The sequence below is a fragment of the Colobus angolensis genome, unplaced genomic scaffold (genome assembly GCF_000951035.1).
Source record: "Colobus angolensis palliatus isolate OR3802 unplaced genomic scaffold, Cang.pa_1.0 Scaffold42, whole genome shotgun sequence".
NCBI lineage: Eukaryota > Metazoa > Chordata > Mammalia > Primates > Cercopithecidae > Colobus > Colobus angolensis.
Window position 1 is genome coordinate 2,560,665 of NW_012117599.1, and position 26,365 is coordinate 2,587,029.

Here is a 26,365-nt window from a genome sequence, read left to right on the forward strand (position 1 = left end):
AGGCTGGTCTCGAACAACTGACCTCAGGTGATCCACCCACCTTGGCCTCCCAAAGTGCTGGGATTACAGGTGTGAGCCACCATGCCCAGCCTGCCTTCTCTTCTTTTCTTTCCCCTCTCACTAGTCCTTCAGAAAGTTAGAAATAACTGGTAATTGTTTGATCCTAGCTGCCCAGCAGTATTTTTCTAGGTTAGGGTCATAGATAAGGGCTCCAGAAGACTGAGTATGACCTGTCAGCTCACTGTGGTCCCATAAGGGTCTTAACCCTTCTGCATCTCTCAATCCAGGGCATATTTTGTCAGTCCTAAGGTGAGGAGAAGCCCGACAGGTGGCCCAGGCCGTGCAGATTATGTCCCCTGTCTCTCTCTGTTTTAGTTTTGTGCTGCTGTAACAGAATGCCAGAGACTGAGTAATTTATAATGATCAGAAAAGTGTTCGACTCATGGTTCTAGAAACTGGGAAGTCCAAAAGCATGGTGCTGGCATCTGGTGAGGGCCTTCATGCTGCATCATCCTGTGGTAGAAGGCATCACACAGAAGAGCGCTCTTGAGAGAAGGCCAAACTTGCTTTTATGACAAACCCACTGTTGCAATAACCAACCCATTCCCACCATGATGACATCAGTCCATTCATGTGGGCAGTGCCCTCATGACCACATCATCTCTTAAAGGTCCTACTTCTCAAAACTGTGGCATTCAGGATAGTTTCCCAACATAGGAACTTTGGGGGATAGTCTCAGACTGTCATTTCTCCTCCTTGTCCTCAAATGATGTTATTTATAAACACAATATAACAGAAGCATGAAAGAAAGCAAGGTAGCCAGAATCCTGCTGTTTTCAAAGAGCTATTTTGTTTCCGTTTTTTATCTGGAAAAAACATCACACTTGAAGATGCAGGGCAAGAATAATGCAATGAGCACCTAGGTACCTTTCACCTAAAATCACCAACTGTTAATAGTTTGCCAATTGCTTTCTCCATGTATGCACATATTTTAATAGTTATTTTAATTTTACAAATTTTTGTTCGGCTTTGTCCATAGTTGTGTATATTTACGTAGTGACAATCTATTTTTCCATGTATCTTCGGTTTTCATGTTTAAATTTCCCATTACATGGCATATTATAACTTTAAAAAGTTTATTCATTTTTGTTTGAGACAGAGTGTTGCTCTGTTACCCAGGCTGGAGTGCAGTGGCACCATCATAGCTCACTGCAGCCTGAAACTCCTGGGCTCAAGCCATCCTCTTACCTCAGCGTCCTGAACAGATAGAACTACAAGCACACACCACTATGCCCAGCTGATTTTTTCATTTGTTGTAGAGACAGGGTCTTGCTATGTTGCCTAGGCTGGTCCCCAACTCCTGGCCTCAAGCACTCCTCCCACCTTGGCCTCCCAAAAAGCAGGGATTCCAGGCATGACCCACCATTCCTGGCCAAGAGTTCATCCATTTAACAAGTGCTTTAGTTCAAGGGTTTTGTTGTTGTTTTCAGCAACAACCACATGTCAGGCACTGTTCTCAGTGTGGGAGGCTTCTTGGTGAGGTCAGTGTGGGGGTTGGTTGGAAACAGAACTGGGAACCTCACACAGGAACTCCAGATGTGTCAGCGTGTGCTGGAAGTGAAAAGAGAACTGTGAGAAGAAAGAGGGTGATCAGGGCAGGCCTCTGTGAGATGATGACGTTAAACTAACACCTAAAGCGTAGGAAGCAGTCACACGAACGCGGGCAGACAATTCCAGAGAGAGAACCTAGCAGTGGCCTGGCAGACGGAGCTGCTGTGCTCAGAGCGGCCTGAGGTCATGGGGTCGGCTGGCCATGGAGCCCTACCTGCTCTGGGTGTCCTTTTATATTAGTTTTGCTATTTTAATGATAATAAAATGGCACAGCTTTTAAAACAATTTAGACAAGTCAGATTTCCTAAGACCTTATCTAAAATTTAGCTTTTTTTCTTTCTCAAAGGAAACATGAGTGCAGTATAAAAAAAACAAATAAATAGCGCAGAAAGGTTTAACTAAAAACAACTCTTGGTGCTCTACTTTCTGATCTGCTTCCCAGAAACAATCCCTTTTTGAGAGTTTTAGTGTTTACTTAGGTATTTCTAAATATATGTGTAAAGTGTTCTCTTCATTAATCAGTTTCAGGGATTAGCTACCTATTTTCTATGCTGAGGGTTTGGCTTTTTATACCTTCCCAGTCCCCATTTTCCTAATTTGGTTCTCCTTTTTGTTTTTAAATCCATCGCGTGATTTTGCTGTTATGATTGTGTAGCTGTTCTTCATGGCTGAGCTAAGGAATTTATATTTCAGTTCTTATACAGCTTTATTTTTTTTGGAGATAACAATTCCTCTTTTTCTTCTCTTCCCCCTCCTCTTCCCCCTTCCCCCTTCTGTTACCCTGTGCCTCTGTCGAGCACACACATAAAGACAAGATCTGGCCTGATTGCATCCACAGTGACACAGCGGGCCACTTTTAGGTTCAGACAGCTCCTCTCTCACATAGACACGGAAGGAAGAATAGCCAGAGGTGCCAGCTCCCATGGTCCTCGTCGCATACCCAAAAAGGATGGCAACGAGACAGAAGGGCTCGGGACGGCAGCGCGATCTGTGGAACTCCGCTGCTGAGGAGCCAACTAACTCTAGGCTGCAGCTGAGCAGTTTTAGATTCTGCAGCTCCCTTATCAGGGGGAGGGCAGAAGGCCCACACCTCAGGAGAACCTGGGAGGCGATGAGAAACGCTGTCCTGATAGCCTCCTAGGGGAGATGACGAGACAAGCAGGAGATGTCTTAGGGCAGTTACTCACAGCCTGCAGTCCTCTCTGTTCCGGGAGGATCACACGTGGTTTTGCCCAGACTCAGGTGGGCTGTGGTTTGAGCCTGTGCTTGAGGGTACCTGTAGGTCATCAGGGTAAAGCCTCTCCCCAGCAGCCTGCCTCCTTCTCCCCACCTCCACTTAGTTTCCCTTGAACATTTGACTACGTTCCCTTGAAAAGCTACTCTGGACACATTCCCGTGTGGTCAGTGGTTTGCCTTTCATGTAGCTAGTTGCCTTTTAGACAGGTAGTGTAACCATTGTCCTGGCCCACCCTGGGCATCCACGATTCTTGCCCTGCAAATGCGGTTGTCCTGGGTAGGCCTCCTGGGCCTCTCCAGGGAAACCAGTTAGCCCGGAGCCTGATGCATCTGTGTCTTGCTTTCAGAGTGTGTGAGCTGGAGGAGCTGGGAGAGCTGTCCCCTTGCTGGGAGAGCCTTCGGCGTCAAATTGTCACCCAGTACCAGACCATCATCCTCACATACCAGGAGAACCTGACCGACCTCCATCAGTACAAAGGTGGGCACACCCCCATGCTGTCCCCACACACACACACGCACACACACACACTCTCACTCACTGTCACTCAACCTGCTTTCCCGGCCAGAGATCTGGAAGACAGGGCCACTTACACATTGCCACTGACAGACCCTTTAATGGATTTTTAAAAATAACTTCTCATGTAGGTGTGAATTCTTTCAAATATGGGTTTTTCGGATCTTAATTAAAAAGACCAATCTGTGAATTGCAGTGAAGAGTCCTCCTATGGTGTCATATACCAAAACAGTCACCGTGGAATGAAATTTAGGGGAGGCGAAATCCCGGGCTGTTACTGGTTCATGTTGTTTCTTCATCTTGGACTAATGTCAGTACAGTGACCGAAAGGATGTAGGTCACTCGCCTTGAAACAAAGCAGGTTTTCTTGATTTCGCGGTTTAAAGAGTCAGGGGTAACTTCTGGTAAACATATACATTGTTAAGGGGGGACTCTGTGTTCTAAGGCGCAGAAAACAAAGTGGAGTGTGAATGACCGCCTCACTGTTTCTCCTTGAAAGATGCCATCTGATTTTCAAAACACTCTCAGGGCAGATTTAGAAATCTGTTCTTGTGCCTTTTTTATTCCAAGTGGAATGAATTTTTTGGTTTTTCATTACTCTATATATTACTTTAGCATTTTGAATTATTCTCTATTTTTGGATTCTTCCCTTTGATTCCTCTACATGATAGAATTTCAGGGTTTAAGGAGAACCATAAACCCTTAATGTGGTTTTGACACAGAACCTATGAATCCATCTGTAAACTTGGATGAGAAGAAGCCAAATGCAGAACTGACAAGGAGGTGTTGCTTAGGCTTGGCGTGAGTCTGAAGACAGGGTCTGAGTATGTCACCAGGAGAAACGGCAGCGTTTGCCCAGGAAGGAACCAAGGGGCTCACCCATGCTGCTGCCTCCTACCTGGGAAAGTGTGAAACCCACCCAGCCTTGAGTTTTCTAGAGCAGAGCTTCTCAAATGTCAGTGTGCACCCGGATTCCTTGAGACCTGTGTTGAAGTGGCGGTCTGGGATTGTACCTTTCTCACAGGCTCTCGGACGCTCATGCTGCGGTCTGTGGACTGCACCCTAAGTATCAGGCCACAGAGAGCCATCTCCTGTGGCAAATTGGAGGCACACAGTGGCTGGTCTGCGATTCGTATGCTGGCAGTATCAGTTGATATTTTTCATTAGATGAGACGTTTATTTCTTCTACCCTTGTGGTTGTCAGTTTAATTTGCAATCCCTTTATTTTGTAGGCATGTGATTCTCTAATTAGTTATGGATTCTGATTATAGAAACAAGATTGTGGATATTTGTTATAAAATAGTGTCCAGGTTCCTTACCCAACAGGCGTGAACAGGGAAACATAGAAGTTCGTGTGTCGGAAGGCTGGAATCAATGCTGTATCTTGATGGGCCTGAAGGGTTGAGAAGGCCTCTTCATCACCTTCGAGAGTTGAGATGTATTGCTCTAGCCAAACCAAATTCTTAGCTCTTTGATGATGGCGGTCTCTGGAGTCAGAACAGGCAGTCTCTGGCATGGACCCCTTTGCTTATTATAGTAGTGCTGACATCATGCTGCACAGAATGACATCTTTTGTATCAGATCTCTCAGTAGAGAGTCGAGTCTTGGAAGACGCAGCATCGTTACCATAGCTTTTTGAAGCCGGTTCTCCCTGGCGCCATTCACTCCCTGAGCACCCAGAACCAGCTCTCCCACCCAGCGGGCTGCCCTTGGCGTCTCACCCACCTGCCACCTGGAAATGAAATGTGCTCATGGCAACTCAGAACCTTCTAGGCCACTGCCGACACATACCTCCGTATATGCCACAGCATCCTCTGAATTCCATTTTCTACTTGCAGCTCATGAATGCAGCATGTGTGCTGATGGCCTTTATCTTCTCCTGTTCCATTTCTTAGGGCCCTCGTTTAAAGCAAGCAGTTTGAAAGCAGATAAAAAGTTAGAATTTGTTCCCACAAACTTGCACATACAAAGGATGAGAGTTCAAGACGATGGAGGATCAGGTATCTATTTTTCTGCCCCCTCTCGTTGAATCACATTTTGCTGAGTGCCCCACATCTGCCCATTTCCCTGTGTTCTCTGGGTGGCTTGGAGGAGAGACTTGTCACAAAGACCTTCAAAAGGTCTCTGTTAAGAGCCCACACCCCTTCCTTTTGTCTCTCCTCGCTCTAGCTTCCCTTTGTATTTCTGCAGTAGAAAGTTGCCTGTTGGCCATTCTTCCCAAGGAAGGATGCAAAAGGGAGTTACAGACTGGCTTCCTGCAGCCCGTGTGGCTTCACTTGAAATGTTTTGAACCCCTTTTTGCTCAGGTGATGGCACTGGGCTCCAGGAGACCCTTGGGCGGCCAGGGCTGTGGGAGGGAGGGCCAGGACCCCAGACTTGTGTGCATATCCCTATAGCTGGCTTGTCCACAGGCCTGAGCCCAGAGTAATGGAGGAGAGCTTTCTGTCATTCAGATCAGAACTACGATATCGTCACCATCGGGGCGCCAGCAGCACACTGCCAAGGTTTTAAGTCAGGAGGTCTCCGCAAAAAGCTGCACAAATTTGAAGAGACCAAGAAACAGTAAGTAGCCAGAGAGAGTCTGTGGTCCTTGTACAGTTCTCTGATGCTTCTTTTCTCAGTTTAAAATAAAATCAAAGTATGACCACAAAAACATCCAGCCATCTGATCCGCTTCTGCGTGGTGGGAGGATCTGCCTCATGGAGCCTGTGCCGCTCTGTTGGCGTGTGACTGAGCTGGGTGGGTGATGAGGGCACTGGATCGAAGGTCCTGTCCTTCAAAATGAGGAGCAGATTGTGATCCATCTCAGAAGTGGCGCTCCAGGCGGCCACCCTATGTGGACTCTGCCGGCTCGGCATCCTTGAGAGTCCCTGGCCAGTCAGTTGAGCACCACAGGCATCGAGCCTGGAGCACGTTGTTTCTTAGAGTGCAGCAATGGTAAACATTCCCAGTTTCTGAAAGATTCAGGGGGCTGTACAGACCTCCTGTCCTGAACAGGTAATTTCCAGGTAGGGAGGGTGGTGAGGGGCATTTCAGGCAAAGACGTGGCAGAAGCAGTGCATGTGGGGAAATGTGGCCAGGTGCATAGTGCCGGGAGCGGAGAGCTAAGAGGACTGGCCTTGCTGCCAGCCTGCTCTGTGACCAGAGGTACAGCGCCCAGGAGATCGAGGCCTGATTCCAGGAGCTCAGGGCCTTGCCTGGGAGTAGACAGGTCAGCAAGCGCCATTTGGCGTGACCAGTGCCCGAAACAAGCATGCTGTTTCGTGTGCATGGAGCAGAGCATCCACCCAGCCCCCAGGGATGGGAGGGAGAGAGCCAGAAATAAACCCAAGCTGTTGTGTTAGATGTGCGGGAGGCATTGATGATCTTCCAGAATGTCACCTGTGAAGATTTCAGCGGCTCAGGGAGTGGGGGTGATGAGTGTAGATGACCAGTAAGGTCCTTGGACTGTGACCGTAAAATAGAGGAAGTAGCATGAGGTGTTTGGTTTAGGGAGAATAATTATGACTTAGCATGTGTTTGGGCTGATAGGGAAAGACAGAAGTGGGTGAGGTAAGGTGAATGAGAAGAAAACAGTGTTAGAGCAGGGTTCTCACAGGATGGAAAGAGGCAAGAACGGGCGTTCGTCAGAAGGGCCAGGAGAAGAGGGGGCTGCAGAGAGATGTTTGAGGTGGGAAGGAACAAGCAGAGACATCCATCGGCAGCCTCTGCAGCATATGGGCTGGGGAGGGTCGGACTCAGCAAGTGAGCATGGAACAGTGTGAGGGAAGGTGAGCAAAGGCCCAGGGAGCGTCACAAGAATCCCATGGATGGTCAAGTGAGGAACTCTGGCACATGCCATGGAGCTGGTGGTTGGCACCTGACTGTGCTGCCATGGCTGGGAGTCAGGACATGACCTGAGAAAACGGACTCTAGACTGGAGCAGGAAGGAGGTAAAAGGGCAGATCAGTGGCTGAGGGGGTCAGGGAGGCAGCGAGGGGCGTCACTGATCATGGGCAAGGCTGGGCAGGGAACGGAAGAGCGTGCCCTGTGAGAATTCACCATTCAGATATGTGCACAGGCTGCCTGGGCCAGCCCAGAGCCCAGTGAGTCCTGGAGATGGGAGGAGAAACAGGGAAGGGGAATTCAGGCCCCCAGACAACCTACTTGACCTTGATTCATTCCCAAGGGTGCTTCCCTAAGACAAACCAGGTAACCGGACCTGCCTTAGGATTCGCTGACTCCAGTGTCCCTTTGGGAAATAGGAAGAAGACGCAGCTTCCCGTGCCCACCGCAGCTCTGCACAGCCAGCCAGAAAGCGTGTCTGTCGCTCCATTGCATGTTGCCCTGTGGAGAGTGTGAGCGTGCAGCTTGAGATGGGGTGGGGCCTTGAAGGAGAACGCATAGTAACTCTGTGTGGCCCGTCAAGAAGGGGCCTCCTGGGGGTCTTTGTCCCAGGAGGCTTGGAGTGTTGATTCCTGATAACTCTGCATGTTAACTTTAGAATTTATTTCTCAAAACACCTCTTTAGTATTTTTCAAATATATAAGTTTCTATTTAATTTCCTACTAATGCCATCAAGCCACTGATAGATACGGTATTCATGATCTGAACTTTCCTTTCAATGCAGAGGTAACCTGGCCTGAGGTGGGATGTCTCCCTGGGGCTTGAGCACAGGGAGTGACGCTGCTCTAAGGAATAAGCACATTGGGCTCCTAATTGTAGTCATCCCTGTAGTTGGGACCTCAACACATAATATTAAGTATTTTGACAAAAAATAAGTTGGCTTTTTAATTTTTTGTTTCTGCATTTGGTATTTGCTAACAAACTGCTAATATTTCATTTTGGTTCTTTCCTTTAGCAGTTTTGAGGAGTGTTGGTGAGTTTTCTGTCTGTGGAGAGAGTGTCTGTTTGGGTCTCGTCCTCATGCAGAGAAAGCTTGTGCCATCCCCACCCCTCCTCGTGTGGGCTTCCCCCGCGGTGCTGCCATGGTTCCTAGTCACACACCTCGGAGACAGTTCCCCTTCCAACTGCAATGTTCTTTAATAATGAATAGCCAGTCTTCAGTCTGCTGTTTTACCTTTCAAACCTGGCAGCGGCGTGTTGCCGTGCTCGCTCTGAGAAAGGTCCTCGTTCCGTTTCTCCCAGGAGGAGGAAGGGCCCAACCTGGGAAGCCCCTAGGTGCCGAGTTCTCGTGTCAGCCCTGGGGTGCAGCTGGGAACCCCTTTCTATCTTGTACAGGAATCTTGTGGCTTTTCGGTTTTCACTTCACTATTACCTCTTGTACAAAGGAAGCCAGCCTACCTCTTCATGATACTTATTAATTTATGCTGATGTTAATAACACTGTTACCAGGGTCAGTTTTACTCCTGGGGGTGGGTGCAAACCAAGATTTAATACAACTGAGTGACTTTTGCCACCACATAATTAGTTGACAGTTAGAAACCACGGTGTCTGCTGCCTGGGCTTCCCTCCTGCTGCCCCAGGCTCCTAACAGAGGCTCTGCAGTGGTGCTTCATTCAGAGGCACCTGCAGCCCCTCAAGAAATGCTGCGGCCTCAGAGCCTGTGACCCATGGGGCTCAGGGGCTATGGCTGGGCCCTGCTGGAGGTGTCAGGCTCTGCTGGGGGCATCTGACAGCAGGAAGCACTGAGGACATTCCTCCATGTCCAGGCTGAGGCCTCTCAGCTTCCCCCTGGGGGCCCCTTTTCCCTGAGGGTACTTCAGGTACAAGGGAGGGAGGAGGGCATCTAGGGACGGTTGCTGCTGCTCCCGCCTCCCTGACGGAGGAGACCCACGCTACTTCTGTGGAAGTGGCCTCCGAGCCTCCCCTCCCTGCCTTTTCTCTACTGGGGCCTCTTTCAAGGCCTGATCTTCCCCGTAGGGGACAAGTAAAGTACTTAGGGGTTGAGTCTAGGGGTGCAGGGGAAGAAGAATGGGAGGGGAGTGCCAAAGGCCCAGCTGCCACCAAGGCCTGCTCCTGGGTAAATCCCAACCCAGGTGTTTTGGGTTGAACCTTGTTCCTGGGGAACTTTCTGAGTTCCTGAGTTCCCTCTGAGGACCCTCCATTGCCCAGTCTGGGCCTGGTCACCCCTTCCCCCTCTGCCCCCTGCTGTCCGTATACAAGACCGTCCCTGAAGCGGGGAGGGGATGGAGTGGGGAGGGTTATAGGCAGAAGGAGTGTCCCTGCCTGGAGAGTGTGAGGGGCTAAATCCCAGGCAGAGAGGACCCAGCCTCCCAATCCTCCTACCCTTGCAGAACCCAGCTCCATGGGGGCTCAGCCTCTGCAGAGGTGATCCTGCTCTTCTAGTGTCCAGAGTGACTGTTGCTCAGCAGTTACCAGCAGTTTCTGGCCAGGGCCACAAGACTCCACCCTTACGCTCTCATGGCATCTTCAGTTTAGCCCATGACCCCAGCTCTGGGTAGGTCCGGGTCTGGGGTGGGGTCCTAATGCAAAGTCCAAGGGCCATACCTAGGATATTGCCTCCTGGGGCTGCCCCTGGGCTTCATGTCTACACCTGCATCCTGCTGCCTTCATGTGGCCACCTGGTTTTTAAAACTAGGTAGTTGAGTACACATGCTTCTATTTTCCTCATCATCCTAAACAGTACCTCTTTGAAATTTGCCTTTTCTTGCCTCTGCCATGTATATCCCGTGCATAAGTCCCAGGTACCATCATTAAAACATGACTTGTGAGAACACAGGGCAAGTATAGGGCGGTACTTTTCTCTTGGCCTGGGCAGAGGGTATATATTTGTTGAAGGGTACACAGCCACCTCCTTGCACAGAAGTAGATCTGCATACAGCACATTTAATATATGTACTCTAAATATTGGGGGTCTGGGAAGAATCCATTTTTTTTCACCATTTTTGGAGTCAGGGTCTTGCTCTGTCACCCAGGCTGGAGTGCACTGGCACCGTCAAAACTCACTGCAGCCTCAAACTCCTGGGCTCAGTTGACCCTCCTGCCTCAGCCTCCTAAGTAGCCAGAACCACAAGCACAAGCCACCCTGCCTAACTAATTTTTAAATTTTTTTAAAAGATGGGGTCTCCTGATGTTGCCCAGGCTGGTCTTGAACTCCCGGGCTCAAGCGGTCCTCCCACCTCAGCCTACCAAAGTGCTAGGATTATAGGCCACCATGCTTGGCTGAACTGATTTTTTAAAACCCTATTTTGAGATTGTGTTTTTAGGGTGAAATGATCCTAGAAGGCAGCTATTCATTTGGAAGAGTGATTGCAGATTGGAAAGTAGTCGTGTGCACATCGTGCTGTGGAATGACTCCCGTGGTGCCGCGCGAGCTTGAGTGCGGTCTGCTGCATGGGCTTCTGGCACGTCCATTGTTTTTTACTGTGGCGTGTGGGCTTGTGGTGGTGGTGTTTCTTCCTGGGGTGCTTTGGTTTTCGGTTTTTGCATGTGTGCCGCATAATCCAGCAAGGGAAGGGGTAGTGGTGGTTTCTTCATGACCCACTTTGGGACTTCCCTGGGAAGGGGTCAGTGGGGAAGATTCTCAGCCCTGAGCAAGGTGACCGTTATCTCCAGGGGAAGTGATGGAGGATGTGGTGAGAGGTGCCCTCGCTCCTCCTCTTTCCCGCTGTTCCCCGGAATTCAAAGGGTCACTCTTCAGGGACCATTCAGGACCCCTCATCCTGTGTGCGAAGGGACACCCGTTCTACCCAGAGCTCACAATTTCAGATTTTAGGAGGAGACCCTCTGCATTGGTGGCTTGTACTTCTTCCTGCTTTCCTCAGCTTCCTCAGATGGTCTGAAAAATAAATGTATAATATTGCATTGATTGGGATCCAGGCTAAGAGACACGCAATTCATCATCACCGTTTAGTTGGACTCAACATGCTGGCCAGGCCCCTGTAGCGGGGGGACGTGACGTTGGTCCTTCAGAGCCTCCTGATTGTGCTGGGAGGGGCCGGGCTGTAGGCTTGGCATCAGACCCCTAGACACACACGCTGCTTGGTGGTGAAGAGGTGGGAAGGAGGGAGAGCCAGGGTTTCACAGCCACTGAGGAGTCTGGCTTTGCCTGTGGCTGGGCATGTTCTCCACTTCCTCTTCATTTGATGAAACATTAGTTTTCAAATTAGGGAAGTCCTGGAGTGAAGGAAAGGGAAAGGAAACCCAATTTTCTAGGGACTTGCTAGGGTCAGACATGAGAGGAAGGATGACTGTGGGTGTGTTCACAGGGAGCTTGAATTCCTGATTGGCCAAGTGAAAAAAATAGGTTTTGGTTGTTTGGGGACAAAGTCCAACACCCACTGCAGTCTCTGCTACACTGTGATAACCTGACCCCTTCTTCTGTAGATGGTCTCCATGTCTCCACTGAAGTACTGCTTATAAGTAAATAGATGAGGTTGTGAGGTGAAAGATTATGATCATTTGGGTGATTACGGGATATGATTGTTCAATACCTGTTCACACATTTACATACACAAGTGAAAATACAGATACATGCACATACAGATAAAAGACTGAGTCATAGTTTAATATTTCAAGCTTCTGCCATACAGACAGGAAGAATCCGCTAAGATATACTTTGCTCATCAACAACTAGAGTAGCCTAGGAGAACATCCCTGAGTCACAGATGACATCCCTGAGTCATCTTAGGGTTAATGTGACTGGGGTTGGGATGACGCTGTCATCCTTTACAGATTCTGGAGAATCCCTTAGAATCTGTTCTTATCCTTTCCAGTACATCATCTGGCTGCCAGTCCATAATCTACATCCCACAGGACGTCGTCCGAGCCAAGGAGATCATCGCCCAGATCAACACCCTGAAAACCCAAGTTAGCTACTATGCAGAGCGGCTGTCAAGGGCAGCCAAGGACAGGTCTGCCACTGGCCTTGAGAGGACACTCGCCATCTTGGCAGACAAGGTAGGAGGGGTGCCCTGCTGCATGTGGGCTGGGGAGTCTCCTTGGGTTTCTGGGGGCCACCGGGCAGCCCAGGTGTGCCGAAGGTGGTCCACAAAGAGCGTGACATTGGGAAGACTTTGACGATCTACCTTAGGTCCATTTCCCACAAAAACCAGGGAGGTTTTGTGATTTGTCCACAGAGCTGGATGGACAAAGGGCAGAGCCCAGGGCTCATGACTCTTAGGTGCAGCTTCAGGCACGTATGCCCTTCAGTGAGTCTGTGGGGCTCATTTTGTTGAGGCTGATACAGTTCCACCTCTTTCTCAGTAACAGCCTAACCAGCCCTTTTTTCTTTTTTGCCACATTTCTATTGTAGTTGAATTTGAAAGCAGAAACTGAGCTATTATACAGACATAAGATAAGAACAATATAATTTTATTGGCTTACATATAGTCAGTACGCCAGCTTCTACTTAGCCATAACTTGATCCTGATTTAAAAATATGTAAGTATTAAGCCCAACTGAGGAAGTGGCTATTATCAGACCCTTTTGATGGATGATGCTTTTTCCCATCACTCAGTCTCCCTCTCAGTGCGCACGCACACACACTCACACACACACACTCTCACACAAACACACACAGATTCTGACTACACCTCTGCACTCACACTCACTGTGCTATTGAGCTGCTTTTCCTGCTCAGAATGTGTAATATCCTTCATGTGTGTTCACACAGCATAAAGAGTGTGAGGTGGGGATTAGATCCACTGGAAAAGAAAGATGTAGTTGTCAGCAGTAACATTATGAACCACAGAACCCGTGATGCGTGCAGAATTCTCCAAAACCAGACATGTTGTGCCAGGAGGCCAGCTACCCAGACCCAGAACTTGATGTATTAGATGCTGAGGAACGAAAGATAAGACTTCCACAATTGAACCAAAGTAAGACCTGACCCCTGGACACTTGTTCCCTGGAAGGTGGAGGACAGACCAGGAAGTCTGTCAAGGCTGGGGCAGTGGGCTCTCTCTGCAGGCCCCTCCCCTAGCAATCACAGGTCAGAGGCAGGCAGGGATCAGAGAATGTCAGAGATTTCTCACCCTCTTTTCCTCTTGCTTGGTGGGAAATTCTTGTTACGATTCAGCCCCAGCAGGCCACATGGCAGTCTTCGTATTCAGACATCTTGAGGGACGTAGCCCTTCAGTTGCTTTGCACTGTGGAGAAAGGCAGAGGGCTGCAGTACTGGGCTTTAAGCCCATTCTCCATATCTTAGATAAGGCAGGGGCCTCCCCAACCCCTAGCCTGGGCTCAGCAGCCTTGGTTTGTGTGCACCTGCAGACACGGCAGCTGGTCACGGTCTGCGACTGCAAGCTCCTGGCCAACTCCATCCATGGGCTGAACGCCGCGCGGCCTGACTACATTGCCTCCAAGGCCTCTCCCACTTCGACTGAGGAGGAGCAGGTGATGCTTAGAAATGACCAGGACACCCTCATGGCCCGGTGGACAGGGAGAAACAGCCGATCTTCCCTGCAGGTGGACTGGCACGAGGAGGAGTGGGTGAGTCTGCTGCCGTGGCTGTCATCCCACTGCTGGACTTGGGCCGAAAACCGCAAAGCCTGTTGCCAGTCTCTGTCCCTCCGAAGTGCCTCAAGGTTTGACTGCTGTAAACAAGCTCCAGGTTTCCTTCCTGGATGGCTCCTTGGCTCCTGATGCAGCGAGGGAGACTATTTTCAAAACCTTGTGTCCAGATAGGGGTAGAGCTGTGCTGGGGCCTGGGCCAGCCTCAGACCTGGATGAAGAGGAAGAGAAGTGGGTTGTCCTCCCCTGTTGGAGGTCTCTCCTTCCCCTGCCACCTGTGCCTTCTATGGCCCTGGGATGCTTGAGACCAGTCAGGCCTCTCCTACTTCCTCAGTGCTCTGTTTGCTGTTAGATTTTCCAGGGCTATGTGTATTTGGGGATGTGGGAGCTCTGGTGCTGGGGCAAGTAGTTGTGGATTTTGGAGCGGCCGCCCTGACATTGCATCACTTTATTGTTCCTCACAGAATTGGCCCTGGGAGCAGGATCTGTGTTTCTTGAGGGAGTGACACAGTGTACAATTTGTTTTTGCCATTGATTGAGACCACTGCTTAGAGGCATTGTTCTGCAAGCACTGAACTGTTAATCAGCAGCAAAGTAGCATCCTATATGCTGTGCGTGTTTCTGCAAATCACTCCCAGACCTCCCTCACCTCCTCCCCACCTCCCCTATCCAAATTTCCATTCCCTTCCATCCAAAGGAGACCTCCATCTTGTCTGTGTGTGACGGTTGTAGGAAGTCTGCAGTGGCAGGAGGAGATGGGACAGTGCCCTGTGGCCCTTCAGGCAGCACTGGAGGGCCACCTGGCTCCAGAAGAGTTACTAGCAAACATCTCCCAAACTCTAAAAACAATGGCCACCGGAGATTGATACATCATTGAATAGCAAATGCAACTTTAATGGGGAATTAGGAATCATCTTTGTATTTCTAAACTTAGAGGTGTTTTAACAAGTGTGGAAGCCTAGGGCAGGGGATCGGTGGAGGGCGATTTGGTTTGTGTTCTGTTTGTGTTTCTGTTCGGGAGAGCTGACCCACACGGGCCCCTTTGATTTGGAAGGAGAAAGTGTGGCTGAACGTGGACAAGAGCCTAGAATGCATCATTCAGCGTGTGGACAAGCTGCTGCAGAGGGAGCGGCTGCATGGCGAGGGCTGTGAGGACGTCTTCCCCTGTGCAGGCAGCTGCACCAGCAAGAAAGGTAACCCGGACAGCCACGCCTACTGGATCAGACCAGAAGACCCCTTCTGTGATGTCCCCTCCTCACCATGCCCCTCCACCATGCCCTCCGCTGCATGCCATCCTCATCTGACCACACGTGCGTATGCATCCATGCTTCCCATACGCTGCCTCCACTTCACCTTGTGTTGCTTCCGTTTGTCTGTGTCTCTGACTCCATGCACTCCTCCCCCACGCAGACTGCAGGGAGGGCTGCCAGGTGGAGCGGGGGCGGCCCAGTGCACGGAGCAGCGGGCAGTGAGAGCGAAGTCTCCGGTTGCCTTTCTATGTAACTGGAGCCCATGTGTGATTCTGCGTCTCTGCCAGTCAGAATCTCAGGGTCCTCTTGGGATACACCACCATGGCTGTAAGGGTTGGGCTCCTGGGCTTTTCAGGTTTGTAAAGCAATCTGAGAACCTGAAGGAGGCCAGGATGCAGATGCCTTTCTGATGTGATTGTCTGTGGCATTAGGAATTGGTAGAATGAAAGGGGAAAGGGGAATTGTTCAGGGACACAGCTGGATGAGAGATACTGGCAGGTCCAGTGGACCTGTCTGAAAGCTGGTTGGCATTGGCTGGGCACTCTCTTACGCAGCAGAGGCATGTTGCCTTGGGACTTGGTAACATAGAGAGTGGGCCCCTGTTCCTGGGCTTCTGGTGGTCTGAGTCGGGTGGTTTGGCAGGACCCTTCAGGATAGGACATTGGCATGAAGCAGCATGCTTCAGAACAGTCTCCTGTCTGCAGAGACACGGCACACCAGGACTGTCCTGCAGAGAGCCTTAAAGCTGGGAAACGGTCCCTGCAACCGAGGTGCCTCCCGTCTTTTCCTGTCAGAGCCAGAGAGTTACAAGCTAGGCAGCTGAGACTTGCCCCCAGACCTAGCTTCTGCCTCCTTTTTGTTCTCCTGCGGGAGTTTTAAGCCATAGTAGGTAAGGCCCAGATGTGCTGGGATTAGGCTTCATGGGATGAGGGCTTTTATATTCTGAATTGGGGAACTTCCATTCAAGCTGTAAGCGTGTTTCTTGGTCAGAGCCTCTGGGCCAATCCCCCCTCGGGTTGTCAGATGCCCTTTGCCTCTTTACTCCGCCTGCAGTCTGTTTCCAGGGCACTGTCTCACTTGAGCCTCTGTCTCGACCGCTGTCCCGTCACCCATCTCTCCATCTCTGGGGGACTAGAGTTTCACTTCCCCACACCTGTGATTGGTTCATGGAACTATTTTATCTTTATTCATGTTCTCTTCTTTATGTAAATCGTGTTCCTTTTGAAAACTTTCTGAAAGTTCATTGTTTATTTCTTTCTACTTTATTATCTTGTGATTTTAAATTTTTCTACAGATCATGAAAAGAGTAATTTATTGGCTGTTTTAAATGTGGGAGCTAGTTTATTTCATCAGATGGGATTATATCCCTAACTTAAGTGTCATTTTTTTTTCTAGGCACATCCTGTATTGTTTAAATATAGATACATTTTTATTCAGTTTTAAAGTTATTTAAATGAGCATTTATGCTATTTAGGGTTTGACTTGCGTGTGCCATAAAAATCAGCTGTTATAATAATGGGAATGTGAAGCTTACTTACATTTGAGAGAGTCTTACTCTGCTGATCAGTACTCAAAGAAATGTATGAAACCATATGCCACCAAATTATCTGTGAATGGTCCTTAATTTAAACATTTTTAGCTCAGCCAGGAAGCTGTTCAGTCCTCAGTGTAAGCAGGAGGATCAGAAAGAAGCAGTCTGTGAGATATTTGTTTCGGTGAGTCTTGTCCACAGTGCCACGGCTTGGCTCTGTCGTGGCTTTTTACACCATTCCAAGTTACTGGAGCCATTGTTTTGGCTTAATGAGCAGGTGTGTTCACACCAACATACTTATGATATGAAAATAACTCTGTACTGCTCTGAAAGGCATCATCGCTTTTCATTCCAGTGCTATACCCTGTCCTAGGTCCTTGGTTTTTATTTTTCGCCGAGGAGCTGCCCTGCCTCAGAGCTGCCCTGCCCTGATCAGAAAGCCCTGACTGGCAGGTGAGGGTCACCCAGGGCCAAGGGTTTGTGGGGGACCCACTGACAAGTATCTGCCAGCCAAAACCACAGAGGCTCCTCACACTTCCCTTCTTCTCATCTCTCCAAAAGTCTCCCATGCCCCTTCACCCCCGCCTGCCAAGGTGCACCACTGTTGCCCCACCAGGATTTGGTGGCTTCCACTGCCTTCGTCCTGTGCACTCTGTCACTCTCCTCATACCCAAAGAGACCCTCAGACCACGTTTTTCTTAGTCTGGGATCTGTGGGTACCCGCAGGTTCTTGTACCCCTGAGATGATGTGCTGGACTTTGCATGTGTATAGAGAGGAAGTCCAGAGTGGTCATCTGTTCTCAACTGCATGACCCACGGCAAGTTACAAGCCGTTATTCCAGGAGCGCCAGAGAAGACCCCCTCTTTCTCCCCTTTGATTGAAAGATGAATTTAGCGAATCGGGTTTAATCCCTGATGCCTTCACAGCAGTGGTCCCAACCCAGCTGTTGGGGAACAGGCTCCTAGACCTTCCTCCTCATTCATAAACTCAGAATCCTAGAAGATGGGTTATGGGGAGGCAAAAATCTGTATTTTTTCAAGGCCTCACATAACCTGATGCGCAGATCAATATGTAAGAGCCACAGTTGCCAATCACTGTGAGTTTCTACCTTTGTTAGCAGCATGGTCTCAGGGTATCTGGGTTAACGAAGAGGTTGAACTCTTGACCTTACAGATGCCTTTGTATTCTCTTTCCGCTTTGCCAGTTTGAAAAGTCACTTCCAGAGACAATGAGAGAGGAAGGATGCTTTGCCCCTTCTTTACAACCTAGGTTGTAAAATCCCCATCAAGCTAGGTTCTGGCTGTTCTTCGGGATCCGGGATCCGAGGCCACCTCATTTCCGCATCCTGAAGACATTCTTTGAACTGAAAAGCTCAGACATAAATTAACATAAATGTTTTCTCCCATGATTCCTTTTCAGACTCGTTTTCTCTTAGATGGTGCACCCAGTTAACTAGAAAGTTTAGTTTTTAAGGGAAATACGAAATTGAAATAAGGTGAACTGGAATCAAAATTGGTATTCTTTGAGGACCTGAAGGGACATTCTAATTGGAGATTACCCCTAAATCACAAAACTTAGCATTTGGTTTAAATGTGGAAGATTGGCATAGTTTTTTTTTTGGTATACTGGTTTCATTCCTGGATCTTAACACTTTGGCTCTCAGCAGTTGATCCTGAGCCCAGGCTTCCCCGGTGAATCAGAGCAGTGGGCCTGACTGGGGAACACTCCATGTGCTGGTCAGTCTCTCTCCTTACAAGTTGCTTCCAGATGCCACAAGCCAACGCAGGGCTCCGCCACTACAATGTGATTTATGTGGGTGCTTTTTTCTGCGGCATTTATCACATTGTAATAAGCTAGATTGCACATCCCGAAGAGCATTTTATGTTGAAGTATTGGCAACATGAATGTTTAAGCTGGGGAATCTGTCATTGTTTACCACTGAGAGGGCTTGCTGCCGGAGTACTTTCGCGAGCCCTCTTGGGGAAGAGGCAGCCAGGCACCAAGACCTCTTCTCTGTTTGTTAGCCACGTCACTGCAAGCTGCTGACGCAGCTGCTCTGAGATTGAGTTGCTTGGTTTGAACTGTGTGCTGCTCCTTAATCATCCATGTCGCCCTCCATTTCTGTGCAGATTGCAGTCCCCCTCCTGAAGAGTCCAGCCCAGGTACGTGGTTTCCGTTCAAGGCTCCTGCTGATGCCCTCTTACTTAATACTCAGGTAGTGTTTTGTAGCTAAATTACCAAAGATTGCCTTATGATCCCAGAGTTGGGAAAGTATTCCAGGACCTCCTTCATTGTGAGGCATGAACACTTTTCGCAGGTTTGATGAGGGACCCGTTGAGCTGAGGACATTGTGACCTGAGGCAGACTACCACATGTATTTGTTTTACTCTTACATTCTAAAGTCTTTTCAGATGAGCGCGTTGGGCTTCCTGAAGTGGGTGACCTGAGGTAGGGAGGTACATATTTGGGACTTTCTGGGTGCGGTTTTAGAATTCTTACCAGACATTGCTATGGGCCTCAGTTGGAGTTAGTGCCAGAAATGTAATCTCTTTGCTGCATTTGCATGTAGAAACCAATGTTTATGATTCTAGTTCAGGGGTTGGCAAGCTACAGCTCTGAGCTAAATCTTGTCCACAGCCTGCTCTTATAAATAATGTTTTGTTGGAAACCAACCTTGCCCACTTGTTCATGTATTGTTTACAGCTGCTTTTGTGCAGCAGTGCCAGAGTTCGTTGCAGCAGAGAACCCGTGGCCTTCAAAGCCTAAAATATTTACTGTCTAGCTCTTTACAGAAAATGTGTGCTCAGCCGGGCACGGTGGCTCCCGCCTGTAATCCCAGCACTTTGGGAGGCCGAGGCGGGCGGATCATGAGGTCAGGAGATGGGAGACCATCCTGGCTAACAATGTGAGACCCCATCTCTACTAAAAATACAAAAAAAAAAAAAGGAGCTGGGCATGGTGGCGGGCGCCTATAGTCCCAAATATTCGGGAGGCTGAGGCAGGAGAATGGCATGAACCCAGGAGGCGGAGTTTGCAGTGAGCCAAGATCGTGCCACTGCATTCCAGCCTGGGCGACAGAGTGAGACTCCATTTCAAAAAAAATTTAAAAATAAGGCCGGGCGCGGTGGCTCAAGCCTGTAATCCCAGCACTTTGGGAGGCCGAGACGGGCGGATCACGAGGTCATGAGATCGACCGTCTCTACTAAAAAAATACAAAAAAACTAGCCGGGCGAGGTGGCGGGCGCCTGTAGTCCCAGCTACTCGGGAGGCTGAGGCAGGAGAATGGCATGAACCCGGGAGGCAGAGCTTGCAGTGAGCTGAGATCCGGCCACTGCACTCCAGCCCGGGCGGCAGAGCGAGACTTTGTCTCAAAAAAAAATAAAAAAATAAAAAAATAAAAAAAAATGAAAAGAAAATGTGTGTGCTGACCCCTGATCTAGTTCATGTTGAGTTTCCTGGGTATTGCTTGTGGTTTTGAGCATGAGTCCCCCAAATAATATGATTTGATGTTCTTTTTGTTACATTCCAAAAATCAGCTGCATGGTCAGTCTATCGCTTGCATATTTCTGACTGGTTATAAATGTAAGACAGCAGGAGACTTTGTTGATGTCTAGAATGTAACGAGTCCATGACTGTGGGATTTACCAGGCTAACAACTATTCCTGTGCATTGCTAGTGAAGCCTGTCCACCCATACAGCCCCGTGAGTCAGCATAGTGTGGCGGCTGCTGGCAGCAACCCCAGGACGCTCTTAGAAGTTAGCCCGTTGGCGGGTTAATCTGATTGGACACCTCATACTCTCTCAGTTTGCTTTCAGCCCCTTCATAGTTTCTCCTTCCCCAAAAGTCAGTGTCGTCTTGAGCAGGCCTTGGGCCCCACCCCCTTGGACCCTCAAGGTTACTGAGACCTTGGTAGATGTACAAATAGTTGACCTTGGTCTCCTCCTCCATTTCCTCCCCTGGGCTCATGCCTCAGCTGACCTGCACGGCAGGCCAGTGCCTGCAGACGGAGCTGTCGCCTGAGCCTCAGTGGTGCTGAAGCCTGGGGCCATACCCAGCAGTTAGGGCCAGGAGAGGGCTGGTGGCATATACATCTGCTCCCACAGAAGCTCAGGGGTCTTCTCAATTCTGGGCTCCTGAGGGTTGCGGAACTAACGGGAGGTCTCGTGGATCCCCGGGCAGCCCACGGACAATGCCTGGCCTGTAGAGGCCTCCTGGTTGTGCGTCAGCTGGGACATTTCCAGAAGCACTGATGGCTTTTTCACAGTTGATGCTGATGGACTAAAATGGTCCCTGCAAGGAGTTCTTTTGGCTTTTCCTGGAGAACTGCATTTAATCTGGGCTAAAATATACACACTTACAAAGGCACACACACCCTCCCTTTCTCCCTCCCCTACTAATGAGGGGAAAATGCAGAAGCAAAGTCCGAATTTGAAAGTGCTCTTCAAAGTTATCTAAATTAGCATGGCCCATGGATTCACTACCGGTCTGCGAACATCACGGGTTAGGAACTAGATAAGGAGCTTTCTACAAAAACACGGGTCGGCGACGTCACTCAGGACATTGTTTCACTGAGCTGATGTTTTTTCATAACTCGGCTTTCTCGTGAGGGAAGCAGAGTATAAACCCTTCAGCGATTCCGGTGATCCAGGTGCCTTTACTTCGCTAGATCCTGGGTAGAAATCATGTTACTGCCCAAGAAACTCATTTTGGCTGAAGTTTTTAAAAATTGTTGCAGACGTGTCTGAGCCCTTCTCTGGGCAGATAACCACACTCACCTTCTACCAAGTTCCATATCTCCTCTTTTCCAGGACACACGTCTTAGTGCTTTTTAGCCGTTCTTTCAATACTACATTTTTTTTTTCCATTTTTTTCCTAATATAGCAAAGCAATCATTCTCATGGGAATTTAGTTTAAAGAGAAATAGGCAAAGTGAAAAAGTTGTAAGACCGGTTGTGTATTTTGATCATTTTCAGATTAAAATAATCATGATTTTCATGATATGCATGATAGGTAGAAGAGCAAAGCAAAATTGGCAACATTTTGTTTAAGAGCATGTACTTCTTAGAGAAGGATAGTCTACTGCCTACCTTTCCCCAAACTGTTTGGCTAGAAAAACCTGTTTGCCATTGGCATTTTTGATAGGCACTTCATGTCATTGGCTTACATTCAACAGAATTCTTCAAAGAAACAAAAACATGGTCTCTGAGAACTTCAGTGGAGGAAAGAGACTCGGATATTATCTAGTGCCTCTCTCTCATTTTATGCAAAAGGCCCCACATGGCTGAGGGGTCAAAGGCCTTGCCTGTGGTCACCTCTGCTCAGCAGTGGCCGGGGCCGGGACTCAACATTTTCCGCCTCTCAGTTCAGTGTTCTTCGTCACTGGTTCATTTGCTAAGACCTGTCTGCCGTGGACTTTCTAAATTTAAGCCTGCTTCTTCCGTTACAGATACAAATGCTGTCCACAAACAGGTAGTGTGCCTGCATGTACAATTAGGCCACCTCCAACTTTTGAGCTGCTACCTATACTTAAACATTTCCATTAACCAAACACCGAGTGTAAGGAATTCTTTGGCATGTTTCAGTATTTCTTTAGGTTGGTTTCTCAGTGACGTGCTAACCATCCAGCTTGAGAGAACAGGGCCAAGCCGCCCTTCTCTCGGTCTCTGAGATTCTGTTTATCTAAGACAGACGTTACCGTCTGGCAGTCGCGCAGCTCCCACAGCCCGGGGCCTTCCCTGAGTGCCGTGCGGGGACATGGCCTGGTGCATTCTGTGGCTCGAACCCTCACCCTAAGGGGCGTGCACTGCCCGGGCTTCACTCCACAACTTCTCACCATGTTTGGTGTGGTGGATTCACCAAGTGGTGATGGTCAAATGCCTATTTCTGGTCTTAGTGACCTGTTACAAATATAACCTTAATGAGGGCCTGTCTTCTCTTTTAAATGTCTTCTAAATAGGAAGGAAGAAAAGAGTCAAAACCCAAAATATCTTTCACCCTGTTTTTCTCCCTTGAGGTTCTATTTTTAAAAAGTTGTTTTGGTACAGGGTCAAAGTTTCCGTATATTCCTTTTTTTGTTGTTGTTGTTGTTGTTTTCCTTTCCTAAAAGAAAACTGAGCTGGAAATAGTACTGGGGAAGGAAGGTGGGGGTGGGGAAGGAAGTGAGTGCAAGGTGGGGCCGTTCCTGAGGGCCAAAAACTCTGGAGCTGTGAGGAATAGTCCCCCTCCAGGTGTGCAGGGTGAGAATTGAACACAGTTGCATACAAGGCTTGGCAAGGGCAGAGGAGTCTCTGACCTGACTTCATACCCAGGTCAAGAGAAGGGAGATCACAGAGAACCTTTCTGGGCATCCTTCCGCTTCGCGTGGAGGTGCTACAGTGCAGTGGAAGGAGATGAGCCTCTGCGGACAGAGCATTTTCTGGCCTCGTCATGACTTGCAGAAGTTTTTTTGTTGTTTTCCTCCAAAGGCATTGTCTTAAGTATTTCTGTCTAGAGTCCCCAACAGGTTCAGGAGACCAGGCATGTGTTGGAGGTACCGGAGTATAACTGATGTTTGAGGTTGCTGGAAAGAGCTGGGGCTCGAGGGCTAGGGACTGGGTTGGTTCTAGACAGAGCTAGAAGATGGGGTGGAGATGGGGGAGTGGGAGGACTGCAGTGGTTAGGGGCGAGGTGACTTGCTAAATTGCCAGAACCTAATTCTTAAAATATCTCTCTCTCATTGTGATGACCCCCTCGCTTGTGCCCCAGGTGAATGGAGTGAGGCCCTTTACCCGCTGCTGACCACTCTCACCGACTGCGTGGCCATGATGAGTGACAAGGCCAAGAAGGCCATGGTATTCCTGCTCATGCAGGACAGCGCGCCCACCATAGCCACCTACCTGAGCCTGCAGTACCGCCGTGACGTGGTCTTCTGCCAGACGGTAGGCCCTGGGAGCACCCCGAGGGAGGCAACGGGCACCTCCCAGCTCAGAAAAGACACGCTTAGGAAGCCCTTCCCTCTCACTTCACTTGTAAAGTGAGCACCCTAACCCTAACCCTCACCCTCACCCTCACCCTCACCCTCACCCTCACCCTCACCCTAACGTTGCACCTGCAAAGTCTCCTGATTCTGCACCCAGGAGGTAGTGAGGGCGTGGGTGGCTCAGGCCTCTTTGCTGTGTTTTTTTTTTTTTTTTTAATCTGCACAGAAGTTGAGTGAGGGCAGCAACACAGGTGTTTGCTGTCAGTGCAAACATTGCTGATACAACAGTAGGTGCCTCAGCTCTGCAGCTTGTTGCAGGACTCTCTTATTGTTGAGAGAAGTGAAGCCTTGAAATGAATGTAACAAGTTTAATAGTTGCCAGTAACCAAATTAGTAAAGCGAACAGTGATTTGGGGTTGGGCTGGTTCTCTCCAAGTTCCCTCACCCATCCTGGAGAGTCCTGTTTCATCCCATAGAAAATCTCCCACTGAGGAAACTTTGAGTGACCATGTTGTCTCTCACTTGTGTTTTTTGCTGGGGCTGAGTTTCCAGCCAGGGGTGGCATGGCTCTGTGAGCAGATAGACCCTTTCACTATGAGTAATTAATTATGGGCTTCCAGCTGGTTCCAGCCTAGGAATAACGCCAGGTACAGGTCAGGTCAGAAGCCGGGCCAAAACCAAACGCACGTTGTGAGTGACAGGAATAGCAAGCCCACTGTTGGGCGTCTTCCCATGGCCAAGGCGTGCCCCACCTGGGCTTCTCGAGGGACAGGAGGTGCCGCTGAAGCCCCTTTGAGCAGTGGCAGCAGAGGAAGGAGGCGGTAAGGGCTGGGCACGATCTGACTGCCATTTGGTGGGCAGGCCTGTGACCCTGAACCGCGTCACCCCACGCTCCCACAGCTGACCGCCCTCATCTGCGGCTTCATCATCAAGCTGAGGAACTGCCTGCATGACGACGGCTTCCTGCGCCAGCTCTACACCATCGGGCTGCTGGCCCAGTTCGAGAGCCTGCTGAGCACCTACGGTGAGGCACCCCGGGCCAGCATCGGGAGCCCCACTTGCGTGTGTGGTTTCCATCCTTTCTGGCTAGGTATTTTTCTCCCTGTACCAGTAATGCGTGCGGATTGGAATAAATCCAAAATACACAACAGCGGCCCAGATGGCAGTCCTGGCAGTTACACAGGCACACGCCTTGGTTTGTTGTTGTTTCTGGTTGAGGATGGATGTTCATCACTTAACCAGTAACTTCCTGTTGGACTCTGGGTTGTTCCTGAAACTCCAGTGCAGCCGTGGCCTCTGTGCACGAGGCACTTGTGGGCCTGTTTCTGCAGCTCCTGAATGACTAGAAGCAGAGTTACTGGGTCAGAGGTTAGGAATATTTTTAAATTTAATAGGTATTTCCAAGTTGCTTTCCAAAAAGGCTCTCTTCTTCCTACCCTTGTTTATTATTTATTTCTTCTGAGAAGGTGATAGAAAGCATTTGTTAATCTTTGGAAACTGAGGACATCGAATAGATATCAAGCCCCGTGTAACGGGAGGGTCTGGCCCCAGCAAAGCTGCTTTAGCATCTCTCACTTCGTGTTTCAAGAGCTGGCTTTGCTTTCTGAGTTCATGTGTTTGTTTCCCTCCCTACTCTTCCGTGCTTGCCCAAGAAAGAATGGGACAGGATGGCGCGCGTTTCCACCGGCTGCGTGTTTTGATGTGGCTGTGGGATTTCAGAGGTGTTGACTGACAGAGGAGTGAGTCGCAGGGGAAGAGGCTCAGAAACTCCCCCTCCCCCAGAGCCACACCTGCACCACTCCTGTCGCAGCCAGGCCTGAGCTTGACTGCCTTCTGCTGAGACTGGGGAGAGCAGCAGGGCCCTCTGCCTGACAGCCCCGCCCCTCTCTCGTGTCCAGGGGAGGAGCTGGCCATGCTGGAGGACATGAGCCTTGGGATCATGGACTTGAGGAACGTGACCTTCAAAGTCACTCAGGCCACTTCCAGCGCCTCCGCAGACATGCTGCCCGTCATCACAGGAAATCGGTAGAGTGTTGGTTTGAAATTCTCTGAGCCAGAGAGCAGTTTTCATATTTGTTTATTTCAGGGAACCTGCTCTTCCTTCTGAATTTGTTATCCTATTTCATTTTGTTAAATGCTCTGATTACAGCCCCTAGGTTAGTACCACTCCCTTAAAGGTCTGTGCTTGGCCGTTTGGCCATCACTGAGCCAGAGGGCCAGCCTGGGCCCTGCCGTCTGCTCGGTGGCCCTCTGGCCTCACGCTGCTCTCCCTCTCTCCGCCTTTCTCCAGCGACGGGTTTAACGTGCGGGTCCCTCTGCCGGGTCCACTGTTTGACGCCCTGCCCCGGGAGATCCAGAGCGGCATGCTGCTGCGAGTGCAGCCCGTCCTCTTCAACGTGGGCATCAATGAGCAGCAGACGCTGGCCGAGAGGTGCGTGCCGGCCGTGGGGCTGCGGGAGTGCGGCGGCCCCGGAGATGACACAGAAAACATATTTACCCCTCTTCAGGCTCCAAGTGCTAGACAGACTTTGTTATCCTTCCTTCCTTTGGCCAACGTTTTCATCATGGCCGTGCACCTCACTGTCTTTGGTGCTAGGGACACAGGGTGACCCAAAGGTGGTCTCTGTCCTCAGAGACTCAGCTGGTGGGAGAGAGAGACATGGATGCAATGATGAAGACAGAGACAGGGCATTGTGGGATCCCAAGTAGGGCACCCAGCAAGGTCTAAGGGGGTCTGTAAAGGCTTCTTGGAGTTGCTGGGGATGAGGCTTTGAAGTGTGAGTAGGAGTTGGATGATTAGGTGGAGGGGAGATGTGTCAGATTAAGAAGACTGAGGAAAGGCCTGGC

At 49.6% G+C, this 26,365-nt stretch overlaps 1 protein-coding gene across 4 annotated transcripts in view; it reads left to right on the forward strand.

Annotated features, from left to right (window-relative positions):
• INPP4A (inositol polyphosphate-4-phosphatase, type I, 107kDa) overlaps window positions 1–26,365 on the forward strand; it is a 71,899-nt gene that overhangs the window by 21,862 nt on the left and 23,672 nt on the right. For 2 of the 4 annotated variants that reach the window (XM_011956546.1, XM_011956545.1), the window contains exons 10-21: window positions 3,195–3,325; window positions 5,257–5,361; window positions 5,815–5,923; window positions 8,205–8,219; window positions 12,040–12,223; window positions 13,538–13,756; window positions 14,832–14,970; window positions 18,689–18,721; window positions 23,305–23,477; window positions 24,419–24,542; window positions 25,417–25,543; window positions 25,809–25,949. In XM_011956546.1, the coding sequence (XP_011811936.1) occupies window positions 3,195–3,325; window positions 5,257–5,361; window positions 5,815–5,923; window positions 8,205–8,219; window positions 12,040–12,223; window positions 13,538–13,756; window positions 14,832–14,970; window positions 18,689–18,721; window positions 23,305–23,477; window positions 24,419–24,542; window positions 25,417–25,543; window positions 25,809–25,949 (1,500 nt within the window). Of the gene's footprint in view, window positions 1–3,194; window positions 3,326–5,256; window positions 5,362–5,814; window positions 5,924–8,204; window positions 8,220–12,039; window positions 12,224–13,537; window positions 13,757–14,831; window positions 15,088–18,688; window positions 18,722–23,304; window positions 23,478–24,418; window positions 24,543–25,416; window positions 25,544–25,808; window positions 25,950–26,365 lie in introns of all 4 variants that reach the window. The other 2 variants (XM_011956543.1, XM_011956544.1) reach the window with 2 other exon arrangements.